This window comes from Trichosurus vulpecula, chromosome 5, assembly GCF_011100635.1.
Source record: "Trichosurus vulpecula isolate mTriVul1 chromosome 5, mTriVul1.pri, whole genome shotgun sequence".
NCBI lineage: Eukaryota > Metazoa > Chordata > Mammalia > Diprotodontia > Phalangeridae > Trichosurus > Trichosurus vulpecula.
The window spans coordinates 45,104,218-45,128,622 of NC_050577.1; the positions used below are offsets into that span (position 1 = coordinate 45,104,218).

At 42.2% G+C, this 24,405-nt stretch overlaps 1 protein-coding gene across 1 annotated transcript in view; it reads right to left on the reverse strand.

Moving 5' to 3' along the window:
* Positions 1-24,405, reverse strand: part of ULK4 (unc-51 like kinase 4) — a 675,609-nt gene that overhangs the window by 221,117 nt on the left and 430,087 nt on the right. The window contains exons 33-34 of the mRNA XM_036759487.1: positions 13,254-13,420; positions 789-887 (exon numbers count right to left, since the gene is read on the reverse strand). Coding sequence (XP_036615382.1) covers positions 789-887; positions 13,254-13,420 — 266 coding nt within the window. The remainder of the gene's footprint in view (positions 1-788; positions 888-13,253; positions 13,421-24,405) is intronic.

Sequence of the window (24,405 nt, forward strand, 5' to 3'; positions counted from 1 at the left end):
GAAAGTCACTAGAACTTTAAATAAATCTTCACCTTCTTTCTAGATATATATTTAGCTGACTCTACTCACAATCATTAGATATGGTCTTCACTGCGGAGAGGGGCCCAGCTTGGCCCCTCTTTATTCCTCTCCTGGCAGTGCTTCTAACTTTTCACACTTCAACATGATGCCCCCCATCTCCTCTGCATGTGTCCACTTTTCCTGTATGAGTGGAAACTCCTTGAGGGCAGGGACGGTTTTTCTTTTGTGTGTGTTTTACCTCTAGAAATCAGGGCAGTTCCTGGCACCCAGCAAGGGCTTAATCAGTGCTCGTTACTTAGTTAGCTGAACATGATCTGAGACACTGATTCGAGACTTATTCCTATAATGACAACCTCTGTGGTTTTAAAATATTGCAGAATTTTGGGGTTTGCTGAGTTGGATTTCAGAGTCCACAAGAGCCTAGGAGCCCTGCCTTCTGCCCTGCTGCTGCTCCCTAAGGACAAGCAGATGCCTTCATACGATATGTGGCTGTCTGTCTCTCCTGATTAGAATGTAAACTCCCTGACAGCAGTGACTCTCTCACTTTTCTGTCACTAATGCACAGAGGAAGCATTTAATAGATGCTTTTTTATTCATTCATTTATTCCTCAGCAAGAAGCCACACAGAACTTGGTTTTGACTAAAGTTCGAAAGGGAAGTAAAACCCAACATTGAACCTTATGAAATAAAAAAAATATGTACAAATAATTTCAACTTGAATAATATTCCCAGGGGCTGGAGGGGAGGGGGGGAGGGTAAGTTCTTACCAGCTGAATAAGCAAGCTAATTAGGTCTGTCAGAGGTTTATTAACAAGCAAAAGGTCTTCAGCAGCCTGAGTGTCCCCTCCTGTACCATTCTTCTGGGCCTTTAATGGGAGAGAGAAAAAGAAATGGTCACCTTGTTGCATACTCAGCTTATAGACACAAGCCAGGCATATTGGGTAGTACAAACCGGAATGGGAACAAAGAACTCAAAAGGATGACATTCATTCTTAGGAACAAGTAAACAGAGGTTACAGGTGAACTGTTATTGTCCACTGTACCAATGAGAATGAGCAAAAGAAAATTTAAGTATTTTCATCTAAATGCAATATAAACCAAATACATCCATTCTATCAAATATACCCTCTCCGTACACATGAACACGTTGGAGTAATGGGATGAACAGACTGTAAGCTAGTCAAGTGCAGGGCCTCTATCCTGTTCTCCATCTCCCTCAAACTTAACTGAGCACATACCAGATACTTGAAAAAGATGCCTTTGAAGGTTAGAGGCCATATTTCCTTTGGCAGACACAATTCTTTTTTTTTTTAAGATTTTTTTTTTATTTTTAGTTTACAACACTCAGTTCTGCAGTATATATATACACACATACATATATATTGCTATCCTGATTAACTTTAAACACATATTGGCTTACCTTTAGTAGGGGGGACAAACAAGAACAAGAAAATCAAAAGCAAAGGGCATATATTTTATCTATATTCTCATAAGAATTTTATAGTAAATACATGAAACTCATGGGAGCTTTTGATTTCGGAACCTGAACTGAGATAGAGGAAGCATTTACTTATTCAGCAGGTAATTTTTAGTGATGACTCATTTCATTCGCATTCTCTAACCACGTTTTCATTTTCTCTCAGGGAAGACTAACTCACTTTAGCCAAGGCCCTTTGTTAGAGCATGTAAGGCAGGCATCAGGGGGTGCTGTCTCAGGTCAGTAGCTGGGACTAGAGGTCCCCTTCCTACAAAGTTAATGGGTTTACTGCTTCGGGCTAAATGACAGGATTTCTAGAGTCCATTTTCCTTGATTAAAGGTATTCAATTAAGAATTAATGTTCATGGAAACAAAGTAGATGCCCATCAACTGGAGGATGACTAAACTGATTGTGGTATATATTTTAATATACCGTAAAAATAATTAACATAAAGAATTCAAAGATGCATGGGAAGACTGATATGAACTGATGCAGAATGCATCACGCAGAACTGAGAAAACAAAACACACACTGACAGCAATGGAATCGGAAAGTGCAATGACTGAAAGTGAACACCGACTATGATGACCAAGTCTGGCCCCACAGGAGAGCTGAGAAAACACACTGACCCTTTTTTCTTGGGGAGGAGGGGCAGCAGGGGTCCCTGAGAAGAGGAATATCACATGTATTCTAAGCCAAGGTTATTGTGTTATTTCATTTTGCTGACCTGCTTTTGTTTTATCTCTTTTTTCTTTATTTTTGGTCACAAGGGACAGCTCACTGGAGAGTGGAGGGGCGAGAACATTAATCAATGAAAGTGATACAGAAGCAAACAAAAAAAGCAATAAAATCGTGAAAGAATTAATGTTCACCTGATAAAAGAAAATCCATCTTCTAATCACATGGACCACTTTGGAACCAAATGAATTGATGATACCTATTAGCCTTGAACCTCTATATTTTCCACTGGCTTATAAGCTTATGTCTGAAACAACATCAGAAAGGTAGAGATTTCTTGCAGAAAAGACAATGCAGCTTTAACCCAATTCAAATCTCAGATGGTGATGATCCAGTGCTTTTAAGTAGGATGTGATAGTTCGTCAATCTACCTATTTCCTTTCTGAGTATGTAGAAAAAATCCTGGGGTGCAAGGGAGTGAAAAGGATTCAGCACTCCTTCCAAATCATTGCCCTGTGCTCTGTGCAGAACTGAAGGTTGACTCTTAGAGCCAACAGAAAAATGGAGTGCCCATGCATCTGCTCCAAAAAGCTTTCCATCCTGTCCAGTGACCCCAGTTATCGGAAGAGGTTTGGTCACCCAGCCACTACATGCATGACAATTAAGAAGAGTCTGGGAGCACACAAATGCTTGGAGGTAAGCAAGCCCCAGTTGTGTTCAGGGCAAAGTAGGCTTATTAATCTAAGGGGAAAAGACCACATCACAGAAGGAGGGGGAATGTTTGAGACTCAACATTTCAAAAGGATTCTCCTAGAGACACAGGCTCAGTCAGTGTCTCAGAATGTACTGACTTCATCTATCCCTCCTCTGGTTTGTAGTAAAGGGGAACATTTTCAGGATCCCCTTTCTGTCTTCTTACTTACATTGCTTTTTATCAATAGGTAACATGAATGAGAGAAGGGGAAGAAAGAAACTGTACGGGCACAAATATCATCTAAAGTTCTTGACCTAATCATCAGAGCTAGAGTTCTAAGAACTGTAACCTGACTGTGTTGGCTTCCTCCAAAGATATACGAGAAAAGATCTGCAGAGATTGTGACTCAGGTTGTGAAATGAGTGGAACATCGCAGACTCGTGGTACCCCTGATGATGAAGGCTACGTACTGTCCAATACCTTGGAACTCTCCCTGGGGCCACTGTTAAGGAAAGAACTCTGGCCCTAGAGTCCAACGTGCAGATACCACCACTTGTTTGCTCTAAGAATTGGATTCAAATCATTTCACCTTTGGGGAATTGAAATTACACAGAGTCTAGATCAGAGGAGGAACCTCCCAGAGGCTGCTTCTCTTCTCCCAGCTTACCACCCTGACTGCAGACACAAGTCATGCCTAGCCAGCTTTGTGCTCAGGGGAAGCTTGTCCTGGGCTGCTTCCATTTTCCCAGCTTTGTGCTTTGAGCAGTCTAAAGCCTTGCTCTTCTTTCTAATCCCTAGTACCCCGTTCACTGAATCCAGTGCCACCATTTGTATGATTCAGCTCTCATATCTATCCCTCAGGACCCTCCTTCACAGCCAAAACACGGTGAGTGTACGAAGGAGTTCTTTGTTAGGAAAGACTAACGCTATAATGCATATCTCTGAAGAGATGGGGAAAGGGAGGGAAATACTCAGAATACTGAAAAGTCATCTACCCAAGACATAAGTGGTTAGCACTTAAGCTTCATTATCACCCTATGCCTTCTTGGACAAGCTGGCCTAAGGCCCAAGGCCTCATTCTACCAAAAACATTCTAATCCCCAACTTCAGAGTGTATCTTGTGCACTCTTCTCTCTCGTGCTCTGATCCCAAATGATGGCTTTTCTTTCCAGAGCCTTGCTCTGGAAGTGCCAGCTTCTCCGGGTAATTTAGTCCATTGGTAGCTTTAAAAATATGCACATAGAGCCCAGGCAACAAGTAAAATTCATCAATGCCTCAGTGGCCCCCCAATGCTCCTCCCTCTCTAAAGGTGCATGGCTGGGGGAGGGGGAGGGGTACAATTAGATGGTTTATTTCCTATAATAACTCACCAACAAAAACAAGGAGGCTATGGGATATAATGAAGACAGCTCTTGACTTGGAGTCAAGCCCTAGTTCTATCAGTGGTAATGTAGGTCAATCATTCAATCTCTCTGGCCTTGACTTTATCTGTATTACAGGAATGATATGACTGATACAACCCATCTCCTAGGATTGTTAAGAGAGAAGCACTTTGTAAACTTTATGTGTTATATAAATGTGAGTTACTCTTTATCATTCCAAAAACTAATGAAGTGTCTCCCTGCCACAGGGGTTTCTAATGTTGGGCACAAAGTTCAGGGAGGTCAAAAACAGAAAGAAAGGTCTGGTCTCATTTATAATAAATTATTCATAGCAAGGGTGTGTGTGTGGTGTGTGTGTGTGTGTGTGTGTGTGTGTGTGTGTGTGTGTGTGTGTTAGCAAAGAATTAGAAACAAAATGGAGGGTTCATTGATTGGGAAATCTCTGTAGTTGTGATGTTTCAACATAATGGAATACTAATGCCTCAAGAGACCATAAATAAGGAATTCAGAAAAACACAAGAAGATTTGTATAACTGACACAGGATAAAGTAAGCAGAATGAAACAATACACACAATGGCATTAGATGGCGCAGTGCACAGGGGGCTGGGCCTAGGGTCAGGGAGTCTCACTCCCTGAGTTCAGATCTGGCTTCAGACGCTTACTAGCTGTGTGACCCTGGGTAAGTCACTTAATCCTATTTGTCTCAGTTTTCTCTATTGTAAAATGAGCTGGAGAAGGAAATGGCAAACCACTCCAGTGTCTTTGCCGAGAAAACCCCAAATGAGGTGACGAAGACTTGGACACAACTGAAAAATGACTCAACAACACACGACTACACCTATTTAAATGCAAAGAACAATGAATTGAAACTGAACACTCCCTCATTTCCCTGGAGAGGTGAGGGACAATGGTGGACAATGCCTCATACTATGCGCAGATGTGGCTGATGGGTCAGGTAGTTTTACTTCACAATTCTCTCTCTCTCTCTCTCTCTCTCTCTCTCTCTCTCTCTCTCTCTCTCTGAAGGTAGGCACACTGGTACATTTTTGGTGGAGTTTGGAATTAGTAGAACCATTCTGGAAGGCAATTTGGAATTATACAAATAAAATGACTAAAATGTCCATACCCACTAACCCAGAGGTTCTACTGCTGGTCTTACGCCTAGAGGAGGTCAACGATAAAAAGAAAGTTTCCAAATTCACCAAACTACTTACAGCAGTACTTTTTTGTGAGAGCAAATAACTGGAAACAAAATAGGGGCCCATCAGTTGGGGAATGGCTAAAAAAACTATGGTGCATGGATGGAAGTAAATACTACTATGCTATACGGAATGACGAATGTGATGAATGCAGTGAAGAATGGAAAGATCTGTACAAACTGATGCAGAGTGAAGGAAAACCAAAAAAGAGTATGCACAATGACTACAACAAAATAGACAGAAAGAACACCCTCTCCCGTCATCAAGATTAGCATTTCTATAGCACCTACTATGTGACAGGCACTGTGCTAAGCGCTTTAAAAATATTATCTCATTAGATCTTCATAAATTCCCATTTTATAGATGAGGAAATTGAGGCAAAAAAAATCAAAAGTGAATCATAAAATTCTAAAAAGCGTGGCTTGAAAGAAGAGCTATAAGAAGACACTCTGACCTCACCCTTTTGCAGAGGTAGAAGGTCCACAAGTGTGCTGTACATTGCACATGTTTTTAAAACTTTTTTGACGTTTTAATCATTTGTGCTTATTTTTTCCTTTTTTGTCTTTTAAAAATATTCTTTGGGGGGAGTGGGAAAGGGATATTGGGGAAAACTATGGGGATATAAAAAACAAAAGATGCCAATAAAAACATATATATTTTTAAAAAGCCATAGGTCACAGAAAGATTATACCAGCAGCTTCCCCACTAAGTTGACACCAACCCATCAGTCATCCCCACTCTCTCATTAATCTTCAGTCTCTCCCTGTCCCCTGGCTACTTCTCTATTGCCAGCAAACATGCCTATGTCACCCCCATCTTCAAAAAACCCTCCCTTGATCTATCCAACCCTACTGGCCATCACCCTGTGCCTCTTCTACCTTTTTTGGCTAAACTCCTAGAGAAGGCCACTAAAAGCCAGTGCCTCTACTCCCTTTTTCTCTAATTCTCTTAGGTCTCTGCAGTCTGGTTTCTCACCTAATCATTCAACTGAAACAGCTCTATGTAGTTACCAAGGACTTCTCAATTGGCCGACCTAAAGGCCTCTTCTCAATCCTCCTCCTTGACTCCTTGGCAGCCTTGGACAGTGCTGCACCTTCATCTCTTTGGTGCCCTCCTCTCTCTTGGCTTTCATGACACTGCTCTCTCCTGGTTCTCCTCCTCCCTGTCTCTCTTTCTAAGTCGACTTTGCTGGACTTCTGTCTAGTTGCACCCATAGCCTTGGGTGTCCCCCAAGGCTCCATATTGGGCCCTCTTCTCTCCATGTTATTTCACTTGATGGATCTCATAAGTGCCCGTAGATGAAAAAGTGAACTCGTTATCTTCACCTCCAAACTCTCAACCCTTCCTTCTTCCTAATTCTTCTACTACACTGTCCAGGGCACTGGACTCCTCACTCCCTCTCACCTCCTGTATCCAATCTGTCACTAAGTCATGTCATTTCTACCTTTGTAACATACAGCCTCTTGACTCCTATGATACTTCCACCACCCTGGTATCAATTATCTTATCGCCTCATTTCTAGATTATTATAACAGCCCTTCTGGTGGGAATCCCTGCCTTGAGTCTTTCTCCTCTCCAGTCCATCTTCCACTCAGCTATTAAATCAATATTCTTGAGGAAGCAGATCGAACCCTATCACTCCCCTATCCACAAACTCTAGTTGCAACTTATTACCACCAGAATCAAATATAAAGCCCTTCAAAACCTGACCCCTTCCTACCTTTCCAGTCTTTTTACAACTTATTTCTCTGAGACCAGTGCAGCTAGGTAGTGTGGTGGATAGAGTGCCGGGCCTGTAGTTAAGAAGACTCATCTTTCTGAGTTAAAATCCAGCCTCAGACACTTCCTAGCTGTGTGACCCAGGGCAAGTCACTTAAACCTGTTTGCCTCAGTTTCCTCATCTGTAAAATGAGCTGGAGAAGGAAATGGCGAACAAGTACCTTTATCAAGAAAACCCCAAATAGGGTCATGAACAGTCAGATGGCATTAAATGACTGAACAACAAACCTCTGAGATCCAGTGACCCTGGCCTCCTTGTGGTTCCTCACACAAGATACTTCATCTCCTGACTCCATGAATTTTCACTGACTGTCCCCCATGTCTGGAATGTTCACCCCGCTCTCCTCTCTCTGTCTTCCTTGACTTCCCTCAGATCCCAGCAACCCGCTTAATGATAGCACCTTCCTTCTAAGATGGTGTGTCCAAATTGTCCCATACATATTTTCTTTGTACACTGTTGTTCCTGAGTGCTCTCCCCACAGTAGACTGTGTGTTCCTTGAGAGCAGGGACTGGTTTTGGGTTTTTTCCCTTCTTTGCATCCCTAATACTTAGCACTGTGCCTGGAACAAAGAAGGCACTGAAGAAAGGCTTGTTGATTAAATGCCTGGAAAGTTCCCCCCACCAATGTAAATTGGAAGCTCCTCTGTCACAGGAGCACTGAGAAGGTGTGGGTCAGAGAAAGGATTTGGAAAAAAAACAGTAGGTGCTCAATAAATGCTTGTTGACTTTTTGAAAAAAATCATCATTGGGGGTTGGAGCCAAGATGGCAACTGGAAAGCAGGGACTTGCTTAAGCACTCCCCCAACGCCCTCCAAACACCTAAAAAAATGGCTCTGAACAAATTCTAGAGCTGCAGAACCCATGAAATAGCAGAGGGAAGCAGGGCTCCAGCCCAGGACAGCCTGGATGATCACTGGGAAGGGTCTATTGCACAGAGCTGGAGGCAGAGCAGAGCACAGCTCAGTGTGGGCCCCACCAGTACCAACCAGACCAGGAGCTGGGCGGAACAGGCATAGTGCCCTGAATCAGTGAGCTGTGGCAGTTACCAGACTTCTCAACCCAAAAATGCCAGGTTACGGGGGAAATACTTCTGGGACAGAGTGAAAGGAGCTAGCAGTTGGCTACTGCCCCAGGGGTGGGGGAGGCAGTGCAGCTCTGGGGCTGCTTCCAGAGTTCTAGCTGCAGTTGCTTCTGGCCCCAGGCCCACCTGGTGGGAGGAGTTAAGAGGTGGATCAGAGCAGGAGTGCAGAGCCTGCTTGGATCTGAGTCGCCGTCCGGGTGGGCAGTTCTTGGGGGAGAAGGAGCGCAGCTGTGACAAAGCTTGCTGTGTAGAAGTAGCTCTGAAAACAGCAGCGCAGCCTCTCAAACTTGGGACAAAGTACTCTCTACTCTACAAGCAGTCATATCCTGACAAATAGCTCAAAGGTCAAGTAGTTGGCTGGGAACATGAACAGGCAGTGAAAATGGTCTCAGATTCAGACTCAGACTTCAGAATTTTTTTTTTGGTGACAAGAGCAAAACATAAAGCCAGGAGAAGTCAACAAAGTCAAAGAGCCCACATCAAAAGCTTCCAAGAAAAATATGAATTGGTCTCAGGCCATGGAAGAGCTCAAAAAGGAGTTGAAAGAGCAAGTTAGAAAAGTAGAGGAAAAATTGGGAAGGGAAATGAGAATGATGTGAGAAAACCATGAAAAATAAGTCAATGACTTGCTAAAGGAGACCCCCCAAAATACTGAAGAAAATAACACCTTAAAAAATAGACTAACTCAAATGGTAAAAGAGCTCCAAAAAGCCAATGAGAAGAATGCCTTGAAAGGAAGAATTAGGGGCAGCGAGGCGGCATAGTGAGTAGAGCACTGGCCCTGGAGTCAGGAGGACCTGAGTTCAAATCTGGCCTCAGACACTTGACACATGTACTAGCTGTGTGACCTTGGGCAAGTCACTTAACCCCAATTGCCCTGCAAAAAGAAAAAAAAAAGGAAAAAAAAGAAAGAAAGGCAGAATTAAGCCAAATGGAAAAGGAGATCCAATAGACCACTGAAGAAAATACCACCTTAAAAATTAGATTGGAGCAAGTGGAAGCTAGTGACTTTATGAGAAATCAAGATATTATAAAACAGAACCAAAGGAATGAAAAATGGAAGACAATGTGAAATATCTCATTGGAAAAACCACTGACCTGGAAAACAGATCCAGGACAGATAATTTAAAAATGACTGGACTACCTGAAAGCCATGATCAAAAAAAGAGCCTAGATATCATCTTTCAAGAAATTATCCAGGAAAACTACCCTAATATTCTAATAACCAAAAGATAAAATAGAAATTGAAAGAGTCCACCAATCGCCTCCTGAAAAAGATCCCAAAAAGAAAACTCCTAGGAATATTGTTGCCAAATTCCAGAGCTCCCAGATCAGGGAGAAAATACTGCAAGCAGGCAGAAAGAAACAATTTGAGTATTGTGGAAACACAATCAGGATAACACAAGATCTGGCGGCTTCTACATTAGGGGATCGAAGGGCTTGGAATATGATATTCTGGAGGTTAAAGGAGCTATAATTAAAACCAAGAATCACCTACCCAGCAAAACTGAATACCATGCTCCAAAGCAAAATATGGACTTTCAATAAAATAGAGGACTTTCAAGCTTTCTCAGTGAAAAGACCAGAGCTGAATAGAAAATTTGACTTTCAAACACAAGAATCAAGAGAAGCATGAAAAGGTAAACAAGAAAGAGAAATCATAAGGAACTCACTAAAGTTGAACTGTTTTGTTTACATTCCTACATGGAAAGATGATGTGTGTAATTCATGAGAACTTTCTCAGTATTAGGGTAGCTGAATGGAACATATATATGTGTATATATATATATAGATAGATAGATAGATAGATACACACACATATGTATATATATATACATATAGATATACATATATATGTATATATGTGTGTGTATATATATGTATATGTGTGTGTGTATATATATATATATATACACACACAGAGGGCACAGGGTGAGTTGAATATGAAGGGATGATATCTAAAAAATAAAATCAAATTAAAGGATGAGAGAGGAATATATTGAGAGAGGAATAAAGGGAAAGATAGAATGAGGTAAATTATCTCACATAAAAGTGGCAAAAAAAAAAAGCAGTTCTGTTGAAAGGGAAGAGGGGGCAGGTGAAGGGGAATGAGTGAATCTTACCCTCATCGGATTTGACTTGAGGAGGGAATAACGTACACATTCAATTGGGTATCTTACTCCATAGGAAAGTAAGGGGAAAGGGATAAAAAAGGGGGGATGATAGAACGGAGGGCAGATGGGGGAGGAGGTAATCAAAAGCAAACACTTGAAAAGGGACAGCGTCAAGGGAGAAAACTGAATAAAGGGGGACAGGACAGGAGGTAGCAAAATATAGTTAGTCTATCACAACATGAGTATTATGGAAGGGTTTTGCATAATGATACATGTGTGGCCTATGTTGAATTGCTTGCCTTTTTAGGGAATGTCGGTGGGGAGGGAAGAGGGGAGAGAATCTGGAACTCAAAGTTTTAAAAGCAGATGTTCAAAAAAAAGGTGTTTTTGCATGCAACTGGGAAATAAGATATACAGACAATGGGACATAGAAATCTATCTTTCCCTACAAGAAAGTAAGGGAAAAGGGGATGGGGGGAGTGGGGTGACAGAAGGGAGGGCTGACTGGGGAACGGGACAATCAGAATATATGCCATCTTGGCGTGGGGGGGAGGGTAAAAATGGGGAGAAAATTTGTAACTCAAAATCTTGTGGAAATCATTGTTGAAAACTAAAAATATTAAATAAATAATATTTTTTAAAATCATTATTTTTTCAGATTCACAGCATGCTACAGTGACGAGTGCTGAACCTAGACAGTCAGAAGAGATGTGGGTCCAAATTCCAGCTCTGACACTTAGTAGTTGTGTGAGTTTGGGGAAATCACTTAACCATCCCAAGTCTCAATTTTTCCATTTGTAAAATAAGAATAATGCTGCTTATACTACTGACCTCACCACATTGTTTCAAGGAAGGTGCTTCCTAAAGCGGTATATTAATATGCATCACAACTTTGATCACATTTGTAAAAGAAATGTTCTGCAAAGGTAAAAAAATCCTATCTAAATGTTTGGTAATGTGACTATGAGAGCTGGTTTCTCCTGCTCCTAAGCTTCTTCTATCCTTGGAACAATTATTTTTTCAAAGCAAATGTAGGTTACATTAAGGAAAATCTTAGCACTGGGACTTAAAGAAAGCTGAAGAGGAGATGTGGTTTTAAAAGCATTTGTAGTTCACTGTTTCAGGGGAAGGTGTCTTGGATGCACACTCCATCTATTTCCCCAGCCGCCATTCCTCATAATTCAGTCTTAAGTATTTATCTTGGTTTCTTTCGGGGCTGGCACCAGGTATCATGGTTGCTAATGGAGATCAAAGGCAGCTGTCAGGGATGCCAAGTGGAGTATATAGTAAACATGAGGAGGGGGGATTCAGAAAGGTAATTAATAGCACTGCATTCTATAATTGAGTTAAGGAGAATGAAACATGATTAATTCATTACGAAATTTTTATGAATATATAAAAAGGAGCATTTTTGATGAAGGCAGTAAAAAGATATTCATGAGTGTCTTCCTAATCATTTACACAAGGAGATTTCCATTGTTCTAGGGTCCTTCAGTTTCTGATCCTTTTCATCTACAATCTACCTGACAATCTTTCATTAGGAGCATCAAAGCCATTTTTGAGAGGAACTATCTATTGTATCACAAAGAATTTACAACCACCACAATGGGATCAGATATAAGAAATGATGTACTTTTAAGAAAAAGAGATTTCTCATTGTGCTAGTATGACAGGTAGTGAAAAAAAAAAAGCCAACAGAAATCTAAGTGTTCATGAGTACCTGACAATTTTTATACAGTTTACTTAAAATTAATGCAGAGATATGTGAAAGGAAAAGTTAGGTTGTTTTCTTCAGCTTCTTTTTAAAAACGAAATGTTTGTCAAATATCAAGCAGCTATGAAATCTGCCCTCCTCCCTCCCTCTCCCCTCAGAGTCAGGGGCCTTGGGTGGAGTTGCTTACTGTATTATGTTATGCAAGAAAGTCACCAGGCCCAAATTAGCTATGGTGGGAACTATTTTTATTAATGGTGACCACTGTAGACTAAACAAATATCCTAGAGATCTAGTGTTAGCTCTGCTATTATGAACCTTGGCAAAGTATTTGAGCAATCTGCTTTGGCTTTCTGAGTCTAAAAAACAAGAATTGTGTTGTTTGTCATTTGCTATTTCGACAAGAAGTTCTAAGGAAAAATGAATTAATGTCCTAAATTCTAGATGACCAAAACACGGAAAATGCTTTTTAAAAACTAGTATCACTTGGCAATTAGTGGTGTCAGTTTCAGCACTGAAGTCTAGGCTAGTTAATCACTGAGGTCCCTTTGAAAAATTTGATCATATGTTGCTAATTGTCAAAGGTTACAGTTTTGATCCCCCAGACGGGCCATTCAGCTGCATTTTTGTTTCATGTCTATGGTCACAAGGGGAAATGAGCAAGATAGCATATTGATCAATCGATGGCAAACAATTGCTTCTGGCAAATCAACTCTGAATGTACATCCTATGTGTAGGAGGTCAATGGGGCAATATTTGTGTGGGAAGGACGGGGAGGCAAATACTCCCATTCCTCCCAGAGGCTGGGGTTCCAGGCAAGTCCTGAGCTGGATCTAAAGTGGCTGCTCTGTCCCAGGGTGGGATAGTCAAGGGGCTAACTATAGGTCATCCATGGTCAAGAGGTTTCCCCCCTTCTGCCTCCTATGCTTCCCTTAGAAATCATATAATCAGGTCTTCTATTCCTGATGGTGGCCATCTAATAGAAGTCTATCCTTTCTTTCTCTTTAGAACCATCTATTCTCCTGTCAAAGAAGAACATTTTAAAATAAGATCCAAAAAGAAGAAAAAGAAAAGGAGACATGGCATCAGATGGCAGCCTTCACTTGCTGGTTACCTGTAGCGTCACCCGAACAATGGCAGACGTGTAGATGAGCATGCAGTGCAGAATGTCCAGCAGGGAAAACAGCAAAGCACTGGCGGTCTTGATGTTGTTTCTATTGTCCATGTCCAGGTACAGGGCTGAGGTTTCAATTAAAAGGTTGCGTATGTGTTGGACCAACCCTGAGGGGGAAAGTGGGAAAATTAAATAGATATGGACGCATGTCACCCAGGAGTAATGATGCCAGAGAAGCCATGGACCAGAATTGGAAATGGGATGGTCACATCCTTCATTGTGGAGGAAAGAGGAAAGCACAGGAGGCAAAGGCAGAAACATGAGGCACGTTTTTGGGAAAATCTGTTAAGTGGAGAGATTATGTTAGGGAAAGGTAAGAGGTAAGATTAGTGAAGTAGGTGGGGAGGCAGCCTGTGAAGGGCCCTAAATTCCAGACTTCAGATTTTATTCTTTTAGTAACAAGGAGATTTTACTTTTTAGGTTTGAATGCAGAGGAGTGTAGCATAGCAAAAGCAGGATTTTATAAAGATTGCTAGATGAACAGGGGCAAAGAATAAGAGACTGGGGATAAGGAGACCAGCTAGGAGCATACTGAAATTGTTGTGAGTCATTGAGGATGTACATTAGGGCATCAGTATAGTGATGGTAACAGAGATGAAAAAGAAAAAAGCATTTTGAAACAGAAATCAACAGGAGAGACGGTGATAATCAGTCACCAAATTAGGCAGGGGAAGTAGGGAAAACGGCAAGATTAATCTAAGGACCCAAGCCTGAGTAAAACAGAATAATACTTATACTAATAATAGCACTGAGAGAAACAGGTAGATCAAGATAGGAAATCAATTTTAGGAGAGTGATCATCTTGGTTTTCAACATATTGAATCTGAGGTGAAAACAGAACATTCCAAGGGAGAAATGTCTGGAAGACTCATTGGGAATTTGAGCTGGAGCTTGGGAGGGAGGTCAGGATCTAAGAGATACCCACACATGGAAGTGATCCCTGATGCTGTGAGAGTGTGAATTCTCAGAGTAAGTGAGTAAAGAGAGAAGAGCAAAGGATGGAAAATCGAAACTTGGGGAAACCTACAATGGGAGAGGATGAGGAGAAGCAGGAAAAACGAAGCACCAAACCTAGAAGAAGCACATTCGGAGCCTGTAGGGGCTACTTACAGTGTGACTTTTCGCAAGTTAATTAACTTCCCTAGTCCTCACTTCTTTCTAATCACCTGCAAAATGGGAATAATGGTACTTGCACTACCTATTTCATTGAGTTGCTGTAAGGTTCAAACCATATAAGGAACGAGGAGTATCTGTGCTTCTGCAAAGTGCTATATAAACGCACGTTATTGCCATTTTGATAAAGGAAAGGCACAAAGGAAGAAATATAAAGTGAGTAACGTTTTCTGCTATAGTCACATCCTGTGGTGATTCGAAATGGAAGAGAGATTCTTATCAATGGGGATGTCCTCCAGATGCCCCTATCTGTGGATGAAGCCTCAGAACACGACAGGTTCTTCTCAATAAGATTCATGACCAGTCATAAGACTGGCTTAATAATCCAAACTGGAAAAATGAAGTGGAAGAATAAGGCCTATTGCCCCAAGTGTGACAGGCCATTGGATGGCCAGTCCACTGAGTCAGTCTATCAGCACCTCATTCTTGGACAAGTACTGCAAATGGGCTAGGAACTGAGCCCAGAGTGTAACAGGAAGAAGAGAATGGGCTAGATTGCCTGGGAAAATGTGTAATACTTTCAGTGATCCCAATCTGCTCTCTGATGCAAAAGTGACGCAAAGGACAAAGGAGAGAAGGATAGAGAGCATAAGTTGGCTCTCAATGATAACCTGCAAGCCTATGAGTTGTATGAAGATACATCCAGGAAACATAAGATTAGAAAGGGAGGTGGGTTGGTCATGTGGCAAGAGCAAGAGATAAGATGCACAGCTCAAATAAAATTATAAAAGACCTCATGAAGGGTCCCAATAAGTACACTTGGTAGATCCTCTTTGGGGAATTTATGACAGCATGTGATCTCTATCCACATCGATGAGATCATGGTTCCACTGAGATGTTAAAAGATAAAAGAAAAAGAGAAGGACCCTGTGGAGTCCGAGGGCTTGCTTGTGATAGCTCTGTGTTAGTGGAAGCCTTTAGGAGAAGTGGGGGGAGAATTTCAGGAGTAGAGGGTGATTAACGTGCGACGGAGAGGACAAAAGTGAGGCCTGAGTAAAGGCCCCCAGATTTGGCAGTCTGGCATTCAGAAACGCAGTGGAGGCTTTAAGGAGTGAAACAGCAAGTGCAAAGCAAGATGGTGGCAAGCTAACAGTCTTCACTTTCTGTCCATCTCCAACCTCACGAGCACATGAGGATGAGTCTGGTGACTGAAAAGCTCTAAGACAATGCATTATTAATGCAAGGGATTAGTATTAACAAAGAAAGAAGGGCACAGGGGAGGAAGGGGGAGTGGAAGGAAGCAGCAATCATGCTTTGTTAATCCAAAAAAATCCCTAGGATTATTTTCTTTTCCTATTCAACTAAATCTCCACGTATAGTCACATACAAAAAAGTTATTTTGAAATACTTCTGATGGGCTCCAGGAAAAGTAAAATAATGTGTACAGGCTCTTCTCAGTTCTAGCTACCGTGCCCCACTATGTAGCTGTTCCTTAAAATGAGTGTTCTTACAGACTTCATGGAAAGTTAACTTTAGAGACTCCATGTTTGGTTTTGGTAGTACACTATAATCCAGGGATCAAAATGGGATCCTGGAATCACAGATTCTGAAAGATTTCTTTCCATGTTAAAAGATACACATTTTGTTTTTATGTAAGGGGAATGATCAGGAGAATCTGGGTTGGTTTAGAAGAAAGACAGAAGTGGCAAGGGCCTGGTCCTGCTTCCACAGGCCCAGTTACTCAGGACTGGTGAAATGCATCTTCATCTGGTATGAAAGGAATGGAATAGGATACGAGATGCCTTTGTTTCCTCACACTGAAGCCAAGGATGGAGATTTGTGCAGGGTAAGAATAACGTACCGAATTTACTTTCTGTACTTGGGAGATGAGCTCTGAGAAAACTATCCTGGATTTAAAGAAAATAAAAACGAAAATTGGAAGGAGGCTTATCTGAAGCTGGACCTGCAATCGATCAACAGGCATTTGGTAAATGCTTACTATGTGCCAGGCATTTTGCTGGGCATTGAGGAGATAAAGACAAAAAACAAAAACAAAAACAAAACAATTTTTTCTCACTAGGAGCTTGTCTGCTATACTATCATCACCAAAATGCTGGCTGTGGCTTTGGAGCTGGCATAACTCAGCGGTCATCTGGTCGATGACCCTCACTTTGAAGACGAGAAAACCAAGGCCAAGAGGGATAGCGCGACTTGCCTGATATCTGATGGGTAGTGAGCTGCAAGGCAGAGTTTGGACCCAGGTCCTCTGACTTAAGTCTTTACTTTTCCTACTGAACAATATGCATTTTCTTAAGAAAAATGAAATTTGGAGACAGGTGGCTCAAATATTCTTCAAAGTGGGAAAAGTATACAGTGGTACTACTAAAACTGAATCTAGGTAATTTTTTAGTAGTGTAGGCTTATCATATATGGGACCACAGAATTAAGAACAGAGAGAGGCTGAGTCATACAGAATGTATCCCATATCAATCCCCTTAGGCTACCATCACTTCTTGTCTGGATTTGCAATGGCTTCCCAGTGTCTCTCCTCTTCAACCCATCCTCCACATAGCTGCCAGCTTCCTGGCATGGGCCTAATCCTGTCACTCCTCTTCAAGAAGCTCTGGTAGTTCACTCTTGTCACTAAGACAAAATACCTACTTTTCTCTTTGGCCACTGAAGCCTTTAGTAACTGGTTCCAACCCACTTTTGCAGGTTGGTTCTCCATCAGGAGCTCTATGATCCAGTCCAATTGGCCTGCTTACCATTGCCCAGACTCTGCACACCCTCCCCTCTCTGTGTGTTTGCTCAGAATGCATCCCTGCTTCACTCCACCTCCCAGAATCTCAAGCTTCTTTCAAAGCTCAGAGTCTTTGGCTTCTCTGAAGGTTAAACTACCACGGGTGGCCCCTAGTTGTTAGCCCTCACCTTTCTCAAATTACTCTGCATTTCCTTACCTGTGTGTATACATCATGTTCCCTCTGCAGAATATAAGGTCCTTGAGGGTAAAAGTTACTTTCCCCTTTCCTTTTATCCCCACAATGGTCCAATGACTCATACACAGTAAGAGCCACTTGTTGAAATGAATCACCAAAATGTTTGTAATTCCTGGTGCTAAGTCCAAATGAGGTACTAGTGGCTGAGAAAAGCCAGAAGAGTATAGGCCTGGAATTTCCCCAACATGACAGAAGCTTATGTTTTACTTTATAAAGCAGCTCTTTAATTTTCCTATTCCTCCCCCTCAAAAAATTTGAATAATTTAAGCACGTAGATCAAAACACATCCTTTTGAACCAATGTCCTGAGAAAACAGTACATACATATATATTCACATGTACGTATGTGTGTGTGTGTGTGTGTGTGTGTGTGTGTGTGTGTACACACACAAATGTGCATGTAGCACAGTCAAAATGCACTAACCTCATGACCAAAATGGTGCCTGGGTTCTCATAGGATCAATGCAAAATCAGATAATCATCTGGGTCCAGAGAGAAAAGAAAATAATCGCCCTGACCTTTTCCAAGTATGTAATTTATACCAGACATATGCTCTAGAAAGTTGTAATGTCCCTATCTGGCTAAAGGGAAATGAAATGGGGAGCCCCTGAATTCCACAGCCATGCAAACAGGCAAACATTTCTTTGCACATGCTCAAAGACAGTCTCGGGTTTCATACTTCAAGAGATAAAAGCTTTGGATAAAACCAATTCAAAGGCAGAATTCTGAAAGACAACCACAAGAAGAATAGATTACTATGCCCTGTGGATACCAACATCTTGATAACTCAGAGGTAGAGTAGAGGGGCTTAGAGTTCAGTTATGTAAATAAATCTTAAACAACATTATCACTGAGAATCTGAGTGAGAAGGCCTGGATGTTTATTTAGGAAATTAAAAGTTTGAGGAACCATTACTTCCTGCTCATCTAAAAGGTAAATTTTGTACCTTCCATTTTGGTCTATGATTTTGATCATTTATTAAAAGTAGTGGCTGGGAGTATCTTGAAATGTCATACTTCCTGGGAGGCAGACAGTAAGGGATAAAGAGAGTGAAGATGGAGGAAAGTAAAAAAAAATGTAGCAGCATATCCTTAATCCTGACAGCTTCCCCTTGATCTGGGGCAGGTGGGTTGATTCCCAGTCCTTACTCCTATGTGCCTTCTTAAAGAGGTTAGACAGGTAAGATGTCATCAGGTTAAGAAGAATCTCAAATGCTAAAGAGTTCTGAGGTTGTCCACTTAAGAAGAAATAGTTTATACCCATAATCAGTTTCCCATGCTCAGTGGTTTCATTCAGTATGAGAAGCAACAAGGGAGAGCATGATAGGCAGTCTGGGAAAATACATTAAAAAACAAAACAAAACATTGGTCTTCAAGTAAAGAAGACACAGATTTTAATTCCTAGGCTAACACTGGCTAGTTGTATGACCCTAAGAAAATCATTTAATCTCCCCTCTCTTATCTAAAAAAAAAAAATATTTGCATTACTTATGAAATGAGAGATAATCTAGTGCTGAAAATAGAGGACTGACCTTGCAGTCATGAAGATTTAAATTTAATTCTTGCCTCTGACACATACTGGGCATCTGTCCCTAGACAAGGCACTGAACTTTGTGTCTAGAAGTTACAGAACAATTGCCCATGGATTGGTGAAGGGAGTTTGCACACTGGGAGTAGGTCCCACTAACAGAATCATAGGGCCAATCTGAGCCAACCCAAATAAAAGAAATAAAAAATCTCAACTTTACAATTCTATTGAGCAGAAAGATCTTCATAAACCTTAAAATTCTAGATAAATGTAAGTTAATGACAACTCCAAAAGACTCACGACGGAAAATACTACCCACATCCAGCAAAAGAACTATGGAGTCTGAATGCAGATTGAAGCGAACTATTTGCTCTCCTTTTTTGTTTGTTTCTTTTTTCTCATGGTTTGTCCCACTCGTTCTAATTCTTCTTTATAACATAACTAATGTGAAAATGTTTAATATGAATGCATATGTATAGCCTATATCAGACTGCACGCCATCTTGGGGAGGAGGGAGAGAAGGGAGGGGGAAAAATTTAGAACTCAAAATCTTATAGAAGTGAATGCTAAAAACTAAAAATAAATAAATTTTTAAAAATTTTAAAAAGTACCATCAAAAATAAATACAAGTTAATGTTATTATGAAAAAAGCTCTGTTCTAGGCAATACAGAAGATACAAAGAAATGTGAATGCTCAAGCAGAGAATCAGACACACAGTAAGTGCTTAACTGAATTAGAAACAATCCCATCCTGGCTATCAAGGTCTGCTTGGAAGATAAGAAACCTGCATAAGAAACTCAAATTCAAGGTGGTATTTGACAAGCACTCTCTAGGTTGTGCAGACAGCAAGTGCTATAGGAGTCCTGGCCATACCCAGTTCGGATGATCAGGAAACATGTCATGGAATGGATGAGGTTCCTTTGGTAAGCCCCTTATACCCCAGCTCCCACCTACTTTTCCAGTCTTCGACCACCTTACAGCCACCATGGTACCACTAGATCCAGCAGCACTGGCCTCCTGGCTGTTCCTCAAACAAGACCCTCCATTGGTCAGTGCTGGGCACTTTCTCTGGCCATCCTCCATGCCTGGAATGAGCTTCCTCCTCATCTCCACCTCCTGGCTTCCCTGGCTTCCTTCAAGTCACAGCTAAAATTCTACCTTTTTCAGATAGCCTATCCCAAGACCTCTTAATTCTAGCGCCTTCCCTGTGTTGATTATTTTCTCTCCTATTAGACTGAGACCTCCTTGAAGACAGGCACTGTCTTTCACCCTTGTTTTTGTATGACAGTGCGCGGCACATAGTAGATGCCTCATAGTTATTGACTGAGGGAGTGAATAAGAAATGTTTCCTAGGGCCACTGTAGCACTGTGGCTGCAAGGGGCCACAGAGGTCTTCTAGTCCAACACTCCTTAAACTGTGGGTCACAACCCCATATGGGGTCACTGAAAATTTGGCAAAAGTAAAAGTTTTCTGAATGAGCAATGACCAAAAATGAAAAGACTAGGAAACGGTTAAGAAGCACCATTCTAGTCCATCCCTTATATTTTACTGATGAGAAAAAGGAGACTCAGAGAGGTTAAAGGATGAGTCCAAGGTCAAAAAGCTAGTAAGTATCGAAGGCAGGATTTGAATACAGGCCTTTCTACTCCAAGGCTAGTACTCCCTTCACTAGGGCATGCCAATGAGAAGGATGGAAAGGGAGATGTCTCGTGCATAGAGGAGACCCCCAGCAAAGGTGTGGGGGTTGGCAAAGGTGAGGTATACTGGTGAGACTGGAGTAGAGAACAATAGCATCTTGGAGTTGGGAGGGCCCTTGGAAATCACTGAGTTGTGCAAAGGGAAGAAGGCCGATCCAAAAGAACAAATTACCAAAACTATGTAAATGACAACGCCACTAAACAGCAACAAAACTCGGGCTAAATACCACTGAGGGCCCTGGTGCTGCCGGGGTAAGGTCCAAACGCACAGCTCGCCTTTCTTCTGACAAACGGGAGATCACCAAAAGCAGAGGCACAGTTACCATCTGTCCTAAGCCCTGGGGTTTGTGTATTTCTATGTAGTTGTATTAAAACAAGATTTTTCAATTACAAAGAAATTACTGAATCTAAATACAGAAAGGTAAACTTGGCATTGCTGAAGTCTTTCAGAAAAAAATTGGCGGAGGAAGTGGGATTAGGATCCAAGAGTGGTGGTCAGTCCCGGTCATTCAACACTATAATCACAATCATACCATTAAATGGTAAGATCTTTGGGGGCCGGGGCCATCACCAGTCTCTTTCTGTATCCTCTCCACTTAGCACAGTGCCCGGCACATAGTAGGCGCTTAATAAGTGTTTATTGATTGATCGATACAATCATAATAGTAATAGCTATTATTTACATGGCACGTTAAGGTCTGAAAAGTTATTTACAAACACACCATCCCATTCATTGTCACCATGACCCCAGGAAGTAAGAGTTTTATTATCCTCACTTTACAGATGAGGGAGGCAGAGGTTAAAATGACTTACCCAGGGTCACACAGCTATTTAAGTGTCTGAGGCCAGACTGGAGCGCAGGTCTTCCCTACTCCAGGTCCAGCATTCTGTCTGTCGTAGCACTGAACTTCCTTTCAAAGTGGACAAAACTTCCACCCTTACAACTGTGCCTGCTTTTCGGTTGCAAAAATAACACAGAAACAGTTCCGTATGATAGGAAGAAGGAGACCCAAGCCCAGAAGCTTCTCTGTGTACCCAAACCTTCACACTGTCATGCCCTGTGACTCTAATTTAACAGTTTTGGAGATGGCATTGTAAACGATAAAGTGTATTTCTTATTCACGCTATTGCTAACATTTTCTTTAAAATGGAGTCTATAACTTGCCTCACAGGAACATTGAAAGGCTTAATGGAGGTTAATAAACTGTTTTGATATTCTTGGGGAAAAGTTTTATGCAAAAGCATGGGCGATAAAGATGGTAATGGGCTATTACTGAGCATGTCATTTGGGAAGCAGACAATACGGGCCTAAATGAAGAAAGGATGTTTTAGTGGCCAGGTGATTCTGCCCAGGCAAGGGACCGAAGTTCTGGGTATTTCACCATCACGTTCTTAGTTTGCTTTAGGAGGTGCCATCATTGGGAGCGCTATCACAGGAGACGGGTTGTGCTGTATTTAGATTGCTCAGAATGGCTGCAACAATTTGCCTGGCAAGTGAGTTTAATCACAGTTGGCAAGGTAACAGAGTGCTAAGGGGTATTCAGGTGGAACTGGTCACAACGTCCAGAGCTGCTCCTCATGGGCTGCCACTCTGCTGGGGGGTTCTAACCCTTGAAGGTCTTCTGCCCTCGAGTTGTCCAAGATGGCATACATGGTCCGTCCTGCTCTCAGAGCAGCATCCTTGGCCGGGCCCTTCCCTTCAGAGAGAACTGGGCTTCACCAGGACCACCCTGGACTTAATCCCCAAGTTAATGTTTCACCAGCTGCAAAGGTCAAGGGCCCAGATGTTTCCACTAAGGCTTCGCTTTTAGTATTTGGGTGAAAGGAGTCTGTTTTCCAAAGAGCTTCAGACAAAACACTCAGATTCTGCCCTTAGGGCCCTTATTCCGCCTAGAAACAAACCTGCCTCTCGCTTCAGGGTCACCAGCTCCAACCCAGGCCACCTGCACTCCAGCCATCATCTCTACCTCCTCTCCACTGGAACCTCGAACTCGGATCAGGGAACCACCCAACCCAGATTCAGAGAGCTGTCAGCTTTGGCCTTACCTTTCTCAGAACGAGGCCTTGACTTCACTGCCCATTCACTAGCTCCCCTCAGTACCAAGCCTCAGTTTTGTTACCAATCTCACCAACTTTCCAGCACCTCTTTCTTTACAATTGTCCCTTTCTTAGCCGTAAGCTCCCTGAGGGAGGGGACTGTCTTGTTTTTATATAGCTGAATTTTGTATCACTAGCGATTATCAAAGTGCCAGGCTCAGCTAGGGCATGCAGTGGTTAGAGCACTGGGCCTGGAGTCTGGAAGACCTGAGTTCAAATCCAACCTCAGACACTTCCTAGCTGTGTGACCCTGGGCAAGTGCCTTCACCCTATTTGCCTGTTTCGTCATCTGTAAAATGAACTGGAGAAAGAAATGGCAAAACCGCTTCTTTGTCAACAAAGGCCCAAATGGGGTCACAAAGAGTCTGACACAAATGAAAACACTGAACAACAACAGGCCCGTGGAAGCGCTTAGTGAATGCTTAGGTGGTGAGCTCCTCGAAAGCAAGGACTCTCTTCTGCCTCTCTCAGCATCATGCCTGGAACGAAGTGGGTACTCAATAAAAGTTTACCAATTATCTACCTACCTACCTACCTACCTATCCGCCGAGCCACTGACAGCCACTTCCCACTACGTGTCTAAAGCATCATCTTTACCTCCTCAATCCGACAAAGGAGGAGATCTGGCACAAGTGGCCAACAATTAGGATTAAGTCAACACTGGGGAAGCTGACAAAGGAAACGAAGGACCCAAAAGTCTGCTGTGTGCAAGCTCGCCTGTATCAGTAAGTAAAACAACGACTTTTCCCTACCTCTTGCTCTGTCTGTTCTCTGCTGACCAGTACCGTGATTGACAACACCGAAATTGAGACCCAGGAGACCTGGCTCATTGTCCCAGCTCTGCCACCAACTGGATGCCAAAGGATTTAACCTCTCCACTGCTCAGTTCCCTCATCTATAAAATGAGGGGAATATGAGAAAATCATTTATTCATTCAATTAGAATTTCTTACGATCGTCAAAGTCTCTTCTCCTTTGAAGGTTCTACAATTCTTACAGATGTTTCATTGGATCATAGGAGTTGGATCTAGATGGAACTTTAAATATAACATGGATCTTTGAATCCAACCCCATCATCTTAAAGATGAGGAAACTCAGGTCCCAAGAGGTTAAGACTGAGGCAAGATTCCAAGCAGGTCCTGCAACTCTGAACTCAAAGCTCCTGCTATTACATCATAGCTGCCAAACACCAAAGCAGGCCTTCGAGAAATGTGGGGGGCAGCCGTGTCCTGCGGGCAACCATACAGAACTGCAGCCAAGGCTCCTTAGACAGCCAGGGCGGGGGGAAGTAGGTAATAAGGCAGTACTTGGACCAGCAGCTAGGAAGCAAGCTGCAAGCAGACCTCACTCCTGCCAAGATCATCTTTTTCCTGTCTTGGCAAGATGGGGGAGGGGGAGAGGGTCACTCTGGCAACGGTGGACACGAGGAGCAATCCCAGCAGCAGCTATGCCAGAGGAGAAGCTTTCTACTCCTTTTCTCCTTTTCAAAGACAGGGGAAAGGTGGACATATGAAAAGTGCCTGGTAGTAGCAATGATAAAACCGATGCTGCTGCAATGGCCCCAATACTAAATTTAGGGTTTCCAGAAAGGTGATTAAAAAAAACAAAAACCGTTGAAAGTTCCATGTGGCTGTTGAGTTACAGTGCGGCTGTATCACAGGG